The sequence below is a fragment of the Corvus kubaryi genome, unplaced genomic scaffold, assembly GCF_017639235.1.
Source record: "Corvus kubaryi isolate FWS band 111438036 unplaced genomic scaffold, C.kubaryi_AGA036_p1.0 split3-73, whole genome shotgun sequence".
NCBI classification, from domain to species: Eukaryota; Metazoa; Chordata; class Aves; order Passeriformes; family Corvidae; genus Corvus; species Corvus kubaryi.
In genome coordinates, this window is record NW_024582091.1 from 6,960,512 (window position 1) to 6,972,970 (window position 12,459).

At 36.9% G+C, this 12,459-nt stretch overlaps 1 protein-coding gene across 2 annotated transcripts in view; it reads left to right on the forward strand.

The window, feature by feature from the left end:
• The first annotated feature begins 400 nt into the window (after positions 1-400).
• Positions 401-12,459, forward strand: part of PHF3 (PHD finger protein 3) — a 40,090-nt gene continuing 28,031 nt past the window's right edge. The window contains exons 1-4 of one of the 2 annotated variants that reach the window (XM_042016812.1): positions 403-674; positions 8,238-8,313; positions 8,569-8,730; positions 9,831-11,649. In XM_042016812.1, coding sequence (XP_041872746.1) covers positions 8,589-8,730; positions 9,831-11,649 — 1,961 coding nt within the window. In that variant the 5' untranslated portion in view covers positions 403-674; positions 8,238-8,313; positions 8,569-8,588. Of the gene's footprint in view, positions 675-8,237; positions 8,314-8,568; positions 8,731-9,830; positions 11,650-12,459 lie in introns of both variants that reach the window. The other variant, XM_042016811.1, reaches the window with a different exon arrangement.

The following is a 12,459-nucleotide window of genomic DNA, read 5'->3' on the forward strand; positions in this document are numbered from 1 at the left end:
AGAAGAGTCATGCTCACAGTGCAGCTATCCAGGTTCACTTGTTCTTGATATCCTCTTCCTCTGGTGTCCTACCCCCTTGGGTTGGTCAAGGTTTAAACAAATTTTAGAAAGGAGTTCAGTTACCTTTGTTATACACACTCTGTAGAAGTGTGTGTAGAAGCACTCAGGTGCTGATAGAGTAGATTATATTAACCTAGCATGGAATTTCTTTTAAAAATAATTAGGGAGTTGATTTTTAGTTATGCAGAGGGCCTTACTAAGCCACAAGCATTTTTTAGTTTTTAAAATTCTAAAATACCTTAAGCATTCTTTATAAAGCACAACAGCCAAAAAATTTGCTGGTGTCTTAGGTGTTTTACAATTTGTAGCTTATTTTCTTATGGTATTTTTCTTGTCTTTCTATAGGGCTGAAAGACACACAGGAGTCTTCATGGATATAGTTGATACATTTAACCATTTAATTCCTACTGAACACTTAGATGATGCCCTATTTCTAGAATCCAACCTGGAGAATGAAGTCTGTGAGGATTTTAGTGCAAGTCAAAATGTCTTAGAGGATTCGCTGAAGAACATGCTCAGCGATAAGGATCCTATGCTAGGATCTGCAAGTGCCCAGTTCTGTTTGCCTGTTTTGGATAGCAATGACCCCAATTTCCAGATGCCTTGTTCTACAGGTAAATCTTACAATTTTTTAAGATTACAATTTAAAATACAGTTTAACTTGAGTACCAACCCTTTTTCATAATGTAGAAATAATAAACTGGGATCTCTGTTGCCTTGCTGCCCTTTGTAAGCACGAGCAGGTCTTTTTAATTTTGTAGTGGAACAGTAGAGGAAGGTTCCTTATGTGGATCAGAAATAGCTTAGGCTTTGTCTCTCAATTATTCCCAATGAAAGTCAAGATTTGTTTAGATACTGTGCTTGATCACTGAAGTCTCTGGTTGGCTTAAAAAAATACTGTATTTCTGGATTAGCAGTAGGAGCAGGAGAGTTGGACAAATTACTGCTCTGATGCCAGGGTTATTCTGTTAGTGCTAGGCCTTCTGGTACTGAGCTGATTCCGAATTCTGGGTGCTTTGCTTTGGTTGGCTTCAAGACCCTGGAATGATAATAAAATTCTTTTTTTACTCTTCGAAATACCTGATTTGAAAACAATTTAGAGCGAAGTTTTGAATATAAATAATCTCAGAAGTTTAGAAGATAAAAAAAAGGATGATCCAATCCCTGAAATTATTAATATTTATGAATATTTGGAATAATTACACTGAATTTGATGCAAGAGACAAAAATATACTCTGTTCGTAGTAGTGTTCTTTATTTGACTGGAAGTTTAAAAAATACAATTTTTAGGCTCATTACTGAGAAGTGTTGTAGATTAATGCAGTTACATGATTATATCAATGTTTAATTTTTTTTTTAGTTAAGTGTTATGAACTGTTTCTGAAAATCTTGATAATTTCCTTATATAATATATATTTTACTAACAGACTAAATTCTCACCTTCACTAAATTAGGTGGTATTACATCATGGAAAACTGTAAATCAAAGATTATATTGATTAAGGCAAGGAAAAAGCAACCTATCAAGCCAAAAAAAAAATTTGGGTTTTTTTCCTGCTGCAGTAGATTTTGAGTGTGGGTTTGTTTCCTGCTCTTTTTCTTATTGCTGCACGGGTGTTAGTTTTTGTTGAGGGTTTTTACAGGCCTGATCCAAAATGGTTACTCATCAATATGTTTTGCTCAGCTTTAGGGTTTATACTGCACATCATTCATCAAGAACTAAGCTTTTTATTAATACTAAGCTCTTTTTATGGTGAGTTACCTGATACCTGACTGTATGTGATGGATGCTGGTAGCAATTGATTGTATGTCCTTTAAACAGTTCAAGTGCATGCCTATAGGAAAACACATAGATAGACACATCCATCCAGAAAATGCAGGTTTGGTAAGTTGAATTACAACTACATGTCTTGGGGAGAATAGTAGCATAGAATCATAGAATGATGTGGTTTGCAAGGTGCCTCTAAAGGTCATATAGTCCAGCCTCTCTGCAATAAGCAGGGACATGTTCAACTAGACCAGGTTGCTCAGAGCCCTGTCCAATCCGACCTTGAAGGTTTCCAGGGGTGTGATATCTACCTCCTCTCTGGGCAACCTCTTCCAGTGTTTCACCACCCTCATTATAAAAAAGTTCTTCCTTACATCCAGTCTGATTCTAGTTTAAAACCATTACCCTTCTCTGTGTCGCTACAGGCCATACTAAAAAGTCTATTCATGTTTTTCTTATAAGCCCCTTCTAAGTATTAAAAGGCTGCAATGAGGTGTCCCCCTATTCTCCAGGCCAAACAACCCCAACTCTCCCAGCCTTTCTTCAAAGGACGGGTGCTCCAGCCCTCCAGTCATTTTTGTGGCCTCCTGTGGACTTGCTTCACCACGTCCATGTCTTGTTCCAAGTGTCTCAGTCAGCAGTACTGATACATGACAAATAGAAGGAGTATGACAGTAGATGTTTGTTGCCTATCTATTGATAGGCAGAACTATATCAGTACCAATAAAGCAGTCTCATGTTTGTTTATCTCTTGGCCTGAATCCAGACTGCAGGATTTAGATGGTTTCTTTAGTTAGGTGACGCTGTTGGTCAAACAAAGACCAAAGACAGAGCAGACCAAACTTGCTGAGCTTGCTCTGTAATTGCCACTGAGTAATAGAATGGGGTTAGAGTAATAGAATGGGGTTAGAGTAATAGAATGGGGTTATCTTTTTAGCTTTGATTGAATGATTACATATTTAGAGAAGAGAACAAGATTCTTTGCAGGTGATCCTGGTTATGGCTTTGAGCACATGTAGACGTAACTCAATGACTCTCACAACTCTCACGGGCTGGATAGGGTAGAGGTCAAATTATGCTGAAATCCTTATAAAATGTGTTTGTGTAGGGTGATTGCTAAACTATAAAGATGTAGTTAGGTTGCTGGTTTATGAACCTAGACTGAGGATATTGCTGGTCTTACAACGCAGTTAAGAAGTTCTGTTACCTCTCTGAATCAAGGTGCAAACTATCCACATCTTACTCACTGCAGCTCATAGGAAGTTTGCAGTTATGGAGGGCTCTTCCTGTCCTGAAGTAGGTATTAGCAGAAAGACCTCATGTTGATAGTAGAAATTGATACAATTGTTCTCCTTGCCAGTTAAAGGACAGAATTTGACAAAATCAAACTTTGGAGAAATAAATGAAATCTAAATTCATGGAGCAATTAGAAGTGCCCCAGGTCATGTTTTAGGTGCCTCTCTGCTTCTTTTCGTCAGTTTGATCCAGGTGGCTGTTCTTCCAATCTGTGCATGGCCAATGCAGAAAATTAGATTGTGTAGAGCAGCTCTTGGCCATCTTAAATGTTTGAGTGGTGTGAGTGGGTGTGGAAGCATGCTCTTGGGGTTGTGTTGATTTTTTTTTTTTACCTTATTGAACAATTCATTGATGAGAAGTGGAAACTCTGAAGTTTAGAATATGACCTAACTCAAAGAGCAACACACTTATTTCAACCTTGAATGGTACCCTGGTGATAGGTTTTCTGTTTTGTTCTGTTCTTGCTGGAAGACATGCTGGAAGCTTATCCACCTGCGAGCACAGCAGGTCATACTGGTCACATGCCAGTGAGCTAAGCAACTTAAAATTCATACTAAATTGCTACTTCTTAGCTATCACAAACTCTGTAGCTTTTCAGGATGTCATTTACTGGGGTAGTTTGATTTATTATACTTATAATACAGGGAATGGAATTATAATTGCATATCATCTGGAGACATTTCTAGATTTCATATTAAAATCAAACTTTTAACTAATTTAGTTTATGGGTATGTTTATTAGATCAGGTACTTACTATAAATGATGAAGACTGATGCTGTAAGAATATACAAATGTGTTAGGTACATGTTTTTAATTGCCCTTTTTTTCCTGTCCCTCTGGATTGCTTCTGGGTGTTTCCATCAAGTACCATCTGCTTTTCCTGATTTTAGCCTGTGTTTTCATGAGTGTTGTTAAAAGCAGCATTACCTCTGCTAAAATCATGATCACCTACTGAATCTTTGGAGTCAAACCAATTTTTCTGACTACAAATACTCGTTTCTTTAGCTAGTGTGATGTCTGGCTGTATTAGGCATTTCAGCCTCTTTTCACTAAAGCCAAATGTACATGTATTTTTCTTCCTACATTTGAAGTAATTTGGAATGTAACTTTGAGATTCCAGCCCAAAATTTGGTCTTCAGTTGTTCTTACCTCTTTATTGCCTTCCTTCCTCCGAGCTGTCCATGTGAACAGCTACACAGTGTTTTATGACCAGTAACTTTTCTGTATAAAATTTAATTTTACTGTATTGGTATTGAGAATCTGGAGAATGCTTATTTTGTGCCTTTTTCTGTTTGTAGGTGGCAAAATACCTGTGTTCCCCAGCTTAGGTCCTCCTGAAGTATTTAGTTATTTATGCCTTTGGATGAGTTTCATGGGTGGAGAGAGATTGGATCTGTACTGATTTGCAAAGCAATTTAGATTAGCTCTATGATTTGTAAATATGTGAAGACTCCCTTCTTAATAAAAGTAATTAATTTACATTAAAGTACTTGGTTTGGTGCAGTGTTTTTACTTTGTTGTTGAAATTTGTGCTTTACTGCTCCTTATTTCCAGAGTAACGGGCTTGTGTCACTAAAGAACCACAAATCAGTAGGCTTGTGATGTAGCTCCATCTTTATAATAAAATGGGTATGCGGTCCTCTGTCAAGATACATGCTGTATTAAATTTATTAATCCTAGTTGATTTTCATATGTCTTTATTCTAAAGACTGTAAAAATACCTCTTTACAACACAGACATTAATGGAGAAAGGGAGCAAATGTTTAGTTAATATTTCATGTTACTTACTATGATTCTTTTTTGCACTGGGGAGCCAGCTCAAGGTACTTGCAGGCCAATTCTCAGTTCAGGGGGTTACAGGCAAACTTTAGTAAAACAGTTGGAATTTGATGTTTACTTATGTAAGTTATGTCATCAGTCATGCAATTTCTCTTAAAAATACATATTTTTTTAACAAAAAGTATTTTTAATCCTGTTTCTTGAATATATGCATCACAAATGTCAATAAGGGAAAGGTTTTTCATAGAAAGTATACCATCTTCGTTTACAATCTTGAGACTTACTGACAAAATATCGCTATATATGTTTTGTTGCTTCACTGGAGTTTATTGGCTCTTCTGCAGGCTTACCTAGGTGTGTTAGTTACTGCTTTAGAATGTAACTGTTCTTTTCATTGAAGCATAATGTTATGTCTTTATGTTGTTATTCACATATAACATAGTAGAAATTCTGAAATGTTCAGCCATTTCCATATAATCTGTGATGCTTATATGGAAATTGCTGTGGACTTGCACATCCCTGCCCTTAGTGTGATTCAGCTGGACATAGCATTTTACAACAGTGCAAAGCAGGAACAACAGTGATGTTCTGTTCGATGTGCTTACCTAAGCAAAAGAAATCCAGGGCTAACATCTACAGGAAAGAAATTTACTTCTACACTTGAAACTAACCTTGGTCAGTGTGTCAAGAAACTGAGTATTTCTGTCTTAGTTGTGGCTGAAAATAATCAAGGGAGGTCTTACATTTATAAAGATTTATAAATGTCACAGTTTTTGATGATGTATTTAGGGGTGTTTTCTTCTCCTTACCTCCTCTTTCACCAGAAAGTAAGGCTTATTTTCTTCAGTTTTACATTGCTGAAGAATTAAAAAATGGTCATGGTTTTGTTTTAGCATAGGGAAAACATTGCTTTAAATTTGCAAGTAGACTGTTTTTACTGTATGTTATTCTGTTACGGTATAACATATATAAAAATGAGTCAGTAGTACAACACAGTTGTTTGGAAATTTAGATACTTTATAAGTAATGGAGAAACTCAAAATAGTAAGGTGAAGGTCAGTGGTGCCTTTTCAAGTATAAATATGTTGAATGTGACTCACATTTTTCTTATTTGCAGTCTGTTCAATTGTACACTGGTGTACAATTCTTCCTATTCAGATATGTTTTTTCTTTATTTTTTCCTTTTTTATTTTTTCCTATTTTATTTTTCTAATTTCTATACTTATTGCTGAGATAATCTTTAGATATTTGTTACTAAGATGATCTCTTTTTGTTTAGTTCTTTCTGATTTTGCTTTTGTTGGTTTACTTTTCCTAAGGTTGTTTCTTTACCTCCACTTCTCCTTCATAATTTATTTTCCTAGTCTTCTTTGTATCTATTGCTGTTCTCTGCCACTTTCTCTCTTCCCAGCAGGGTCTGTGTGTGGAATGCTCCTCATCGGGGGCCTCATGAGGCTGTCTGTACTAGCTGAGTTGTAGCTCAGGTGGTTTGAAATTAGCAAGATTCTGTGCTTCAAATTCCTCTGTAAAATTAAAGCTACAGCACAGAGTCTTGTAAGTATGAAAATACTTTAATTCTAATATTTCAAACTGAGTGTGTCCCTTCTGTTATTAATAAAGGAGAGTGTAAAAATTCATTAACTTGAGCAAGAACATTGTAAAGCCCAAGGCTCTAATGTCAGCCCTTAAATATACTCCAGAGTTGTTTCAGAAGCTGTCCTAGTAGTTGTTATTTTTCATGTTGTCTTCAATAGCTTAGTAGTTTAGTTCTACACAGAAGGAGCAGAAGTGGATCTGAAAGGAGTCTCTTTTGTCACAGTCTGTTCCCAAAAACCAATTTCGTGTTTTGTAGGAACACTATGAAAACACAAATACCAAAGTGCAGAGCTGCTGGGAGGATATAATCTTTGAGAACACGAGATTGGGCAGCTGGAGTTAGGGTGAGGGTCCATCTCATTCAGGTTTCCATCTTGGACCGTGGCCGGTATTAGATATTTAAAGGGAAAATAATGTCTAATAGGGCAGTTACAATGTCATTTTTTTTTGCCAGTGTGTCCACTATGTAGCTTATAGCAAATAAGTGATTAAGGAACACTCTTGAGTGGAGTAAGACCAACTTTATCAACCTCATGCACCTTGTGTATGATATCTGTATGTTTGTAAACACACACAGATGTAAAGGTGGTCCTGTGGATTGGAAAGTGGAAGTGCACGGTAATTTCCACAAACACTTTTCCTTGTAACTGATGTGTACCATGCAGTAACTAAAAATTACGGTTAAAATAAAATGAATGACCATAGATTGTTAGCTTAAGCAAGTCCAAGCTTTCAGCTCCTGGCAGCCATCTGATTACAGAGGTTCAGAATGCTGATTGCCTGGTGCCATGATCAGCCTTCCTTAAGAGGCCAATAAAAAACTTTCTAATATTTGAACTTCTAACAGCTTGCTTGGTTACTTTATTTTTTTAATTCTTCGTGGCAGGTGATTGTAGATTGATAGACTTGGTTACTGTCAGTCTTTGGCTTCAGCAGTGTTTTACAGCTTCCAATTTTTGTTATTTTAAAAGTATGCTGTTTATCGTAGTGCCTTCACAAGGGCATTGTTTTTTTTTTTTTAAGTTGCAGTAATATCAGACTTGAAAAGGACCAGGAATTGACAGATTTTCTGAGCTGGTCTAAAAATTCCAACAATTTTTAATTTAACTTCTTGCTTTTTTGACTTCTGTGATTGATGTATTTATTTATATCCATTATAAGTAAGCAATTCTTAGAAATTTGTAGCTATCTTATATGTGTTGTGTGAATTTTTCTTAAAAATTCTTCAAGGTAGGTGTCTTAATAGTGAAAAACAGGCATACTTGATTATTTGGAACCTCTGGTATATTTGTCAGACCTTCCTATGTGTTTTGTAAAATCACTTGGGTGTTTGGCTTGGTCTCACAAATTTTGCATCCCATGGGGACCAGGATTCACACATAGGAACTTTGGATAGGAGAGCCTACCACTGCAAGAACCTAACTTAGAGCAAGTGAGGAGAATGGCTGGTATAGTGACCTGACTGCCTCTTAGGAAACCTGTTTTCAAGAGCAGCCTCTGGGATCTTTCTCAGGTTAGTGGAGGGTAGGAATTCACCAAAGACAATGTTCCCCGACTCTCCTGGGAGGTTACTGGTTGTTGCACCTAAAGCTCTTCCTAAAAGGCATTAAAGATGCAGATATGTGGTATGGGTGGGGCTGAGAGTTTTAAAATGGTATTCTGTGAGAAAACTGTGATTTTTGAACTCTGCGTTTCTGGATCAGCTCTTTCTGCTGTTTACCTTTCTTCACTTTTTCTTAGGTGGGAAGGGACAGTGAGGGGCAGCTGATCCTCTAAGACTGGGGACCTTCCTGTGGCAAAAAACCCCAATAAAAATGTGAGTCCACAAACAAGCTGTAAGGACTATCTACAGAAGTTTTAAGCTTTGGGTGATAGCTTCTACGCTGAAACTACCTCACATGGGAATTTTCTGTCCTCCATTTCTTAATTTTTTTCCCCTGTTGTTTGATTTTAGATGGCCAATTTATTTATTTTTCATTGTCTCTTCCCCCGTCTTGCTCAGCATTATATCTCCAACGCTTTTTGACCATTTTAAGTTTTAGGCTTTTTCTTGTTTGTTTTTTTTTTACAGTTATTGGTCTTGATGATACTATGGATGGAGAAGGAGTTAAAGAGAGTGGTAATGACACCATTGATGACGATGAGCTTGCTTTACCTAATAGGAATTTGAGAAACCGTGCTGAAGAAGCATCAGTCACATCACCAAGGAAATCACCACGTTTAATGGCACAAGGTGATCGTAGATTGTGTTTGCACATTTGAGGTCAATTCAATCTATAAAATCCCACCCCCAACAAATTATAAATTTAATTTGGTTGTGTGAATTCCAATATAGACACTTCCTTTTTTATACACTGCAGCTAGCACCTGGCATTCATAGGGTATGAGTCAGTTAGAATTCCTCTTTAATAAGTATTTAGTGTCTTCCTTATGGCTTATGGTCATTAAACTAATATTTCAGATTTTGATCCTTTTACCTACCAAAGATTAATAATGTGGTTCTTCAACAACGAAAGATGATGGAGTTGCAAAACAGCATTGGAATATTAGGTTAGCATGTCTATTTCCAATTAAAGTTTTGATTCTATTAATTTTTATTTGCATATTCTCTTTTTGTTTTAAATTAGGTTATTATAATTGCAGTCAGAACATCTTTAATCTAAATATCTCAATATACTTAATAAATATTTTATTAAAATATTTTCATTGTTTGTAGTAACTAATTGATTATAGCTAGGGGTTTTCTAACTTGTGGAAGTGGAATTATTTACTGCTATGCTTTTTTCCCCCTGTAGAGCAGTTTGAGTTAGTAAGATAAAATTACTTAATATAGAGATCAGAATTTAAATAAGAGCCTGTGGTACAAAGCTGGTGATTATGCTGTTTAGAAAGGCACTGGAATGGTTGCTTATTTAGAAAATGTAAAAGTTGTCATCAGGTGAGAATGTGACTGGATCTCAGATTCGTAGACTGTTCTCTAAAACACTTTTAAACTTCAGTTATACTTCTAATCACAAAATAGCTTGTGCAATTTTTGTTTGAGGTAGAAAAGTAGAGTTGGTTTTAATTGTCTTTCTATCATCACTTGCATTTTGTTCATGCTATTTAGAAATTCCATAACTTTTAGAATAATGAGATTTTACATCCAAACTATGTCAGTTTGAAATTGGAAATGAAAGTAATTTAGTTTTGGGGAGGTTTTTAAGTAAGTTTTAAGTTCTCTTTGTAGCCAGTAAGCTAAATTGGGGTAAGTCAGTTTTATTCTAGGTAAATCTTGTATTTGCAAAGAGAAGGAAGCAGAATAGCTAAGAGACTTTCTTTTTTCCTTCCTAGAACCAGTACGGAGTCTGCGGCAGAGCACGCTAGCCAAGCGTTCGAATGTTGCTCCTCCTGTTAATACCAAGAAATCTTCTGTAAAAAGTGGATCTGCTCCAAAAAATGGACAGAAACAAGACAGAAGTCCAGTTAAAGAGACAGATGTTGCTGCACGCTTGAAAACGGAGCAGCCTAGGGAGGTTAGGCGTAGTACAAGACTGTCAGGACAGGTAGAAGGAACAGCAGCAGCAGTAACAGCATCTCAAAGTAAGACAAAATGTCTGCCTGGTCCTGAAGATGTGAAAGAAATAAAGTCTGAAACCCCTGAGCAGGCAAAAGTTGAAGAAACATCCCAAGAGTTAAGTTGTGCTAATTTAACAGGACCCTGTTCTCCTTCTCCTGGGGAAACAAAGGAAATAGCAGAGGTTGCAACAAAGACTGATTCTGGGAGTGCTGAGTCTGTTTGTTCAGTATCTGCAGATACTGAAATGATTCCAGTTAAAAATGAAACAAGTGATGTGATTGATTCAATGGGCTTGGAAAATTCTTCAGAAGAAAAGACTGGTAATAAAGCAGAGGAATCAGAGAAGAAAACAGAAGAGCATAATAAAATTGAAGTAACTGGAAAAGATAATGATTCATCTAGTGTTTGCATGAATACAGATGAAATTTGTGAGACCTTTTCAACTTCTTTCAGCTCTGTGAAAGAGGGGGTTGATTGCAGTTTAGGTTCCCACAATGTGGAAGTTCCTGATGAAAATACATTGTCAGTAAAGGAATTTGTAACAGAGGCTGGAGGTGATGACAAGGGAGTGGAGAAAACTGTAGCTCCATCAGAGAAACTATTGGACAGTACAGACTGTGATAATAAAGACTTGAAAAGCAAAGAATTTACTTCTGCTGACCCTGGAAATAGCATTTTAGAAAGCACTGTTGTTGACCAGTCAAGCCAAAATGTGCAGCAGCAGATGAGCAGTGCTAAAGTAAAAGGCCCAGAGGCATCAAAATTTCAGGATGATGAGAAACAAATTGGTATTTCAACAAAATGTGAAAAGAATGTTAGACCCCGGCATAGTAAATCTGTAGTACAGAATAAACAAAACCTGACTGCAGGTACTCGGCAGAAGTCGGGTACAGTGCAACAAGAAATGGTGCGGTCAAGAACGAGAGCTGGTGTTGCTGTTTCAGGCCTTCACGGTCCCTCTTCTGCAAATCTGAAGCGAAATGCGGATGAGCAAGAGAGTCATCAGCATCCAAATAATCCAGTTAAAATTAGGAAGAAACAATCTGATCTGGGTTTGAAAGCAAAGAGTAGCGTTTCTGGGGTGACTGTAAAAAAGCAGACCAACACAAAGCTGAAGAAAATACCCCGAGTGCAGGCTTCTGGGCAAGCCCAGAGGTCATCAGTTCAAAAAGCAAGTGAGAAATCTCCTACTCATCAAAGCAGTTCTAAAGATACCCACCACTCTGTGCATTCATTGTCAGGCCATGTTTCACATCCTGGTCAGAAGCAAGCCAGCAAACACCAGCTTGCAACTGGGCTAAAAGCAAATAGCTCCACAAAGGAAGAGGGAGAGACTAAAGATCCCCCTGTTGTAGAACATCTGAAAGAGGATGATAAAGAAAAAAACAAGCCAAAAAGAAATGATAAGAATCTCCAACCTCGCCAGAGAAGAAGTAGCAAGAGTCTTTCACTTGATGAACCCCCCTTGTTCATTCCAGATAACATTTCAACTGTTAAAAGGGAAGGCTTGGAACATACCTCTGCTAGTGAAAGCAAACATATTTGGGTGCCCAGCAAGCAGTGTGGCTTTTGCAAAAAGCCACATGGCAACAGGTGTGTGTGGCAGTGTGTCTTAGGAATTTATTACTGGTCTTGGAAGATAATTTTTTTTCCTTTCACCAAATGTTTCATGATGCTCATGCCAAAACAGAAAGTCATAGTTTTGCAACAGAAGTCTGTATGTCATACAGTCAGTTAATTTCCTTTGCACTCATACACTTTTTTTGGTCATTTAAATAGAGCATTAGAAACTAGTTTGGCCCAAAAGTTTGAATAGAAATGTTTTATTGTATAAATACCTATTTTGATAAATGTATAATTCTTCTATGCTGTTCAATTATGCGCTTTAAACCTGACTTTTTTCGTAGAAAAGAAATTAGATATCTGTGTTCCAGGTTGTCATTTCCTTCTTTCCAGAGACCTCTTATGTGGAAGGATCACCATCAACCAAAAAAATCAAATAGTTGCTTACATGTGACTTCTATCTGGTACAGGTGCAATTCTAATACTAGAGATACTGAGGGCTTTTTCACTTTGTGTAATCACTGCAGTGAGGTTTCATGTAACAGTAATTAAGTAGTTGACAGGGAGGGGAGAAAGAAGAACATGAAAAAGCCCCATTAAACTTCCATGTGGGCGTATCTGAAATTGCCTTTAAACTTAATAATGAGATTGCGTCCGAAGTTGATAATATCCCTCTGTGACAAAAGGTACTCTACCCTGTAAGTGAGCTGAAAAAGACGGTAGGGTTTCACTCATGATCTCTCAGTCCAAGAATAAGAATGCCTTTATTACCCTTATTGTGTTTTAATATTGAAGTATTTTTTTTATTGCTGTTCTACCTGCTAACCTACCTTTTGTTTT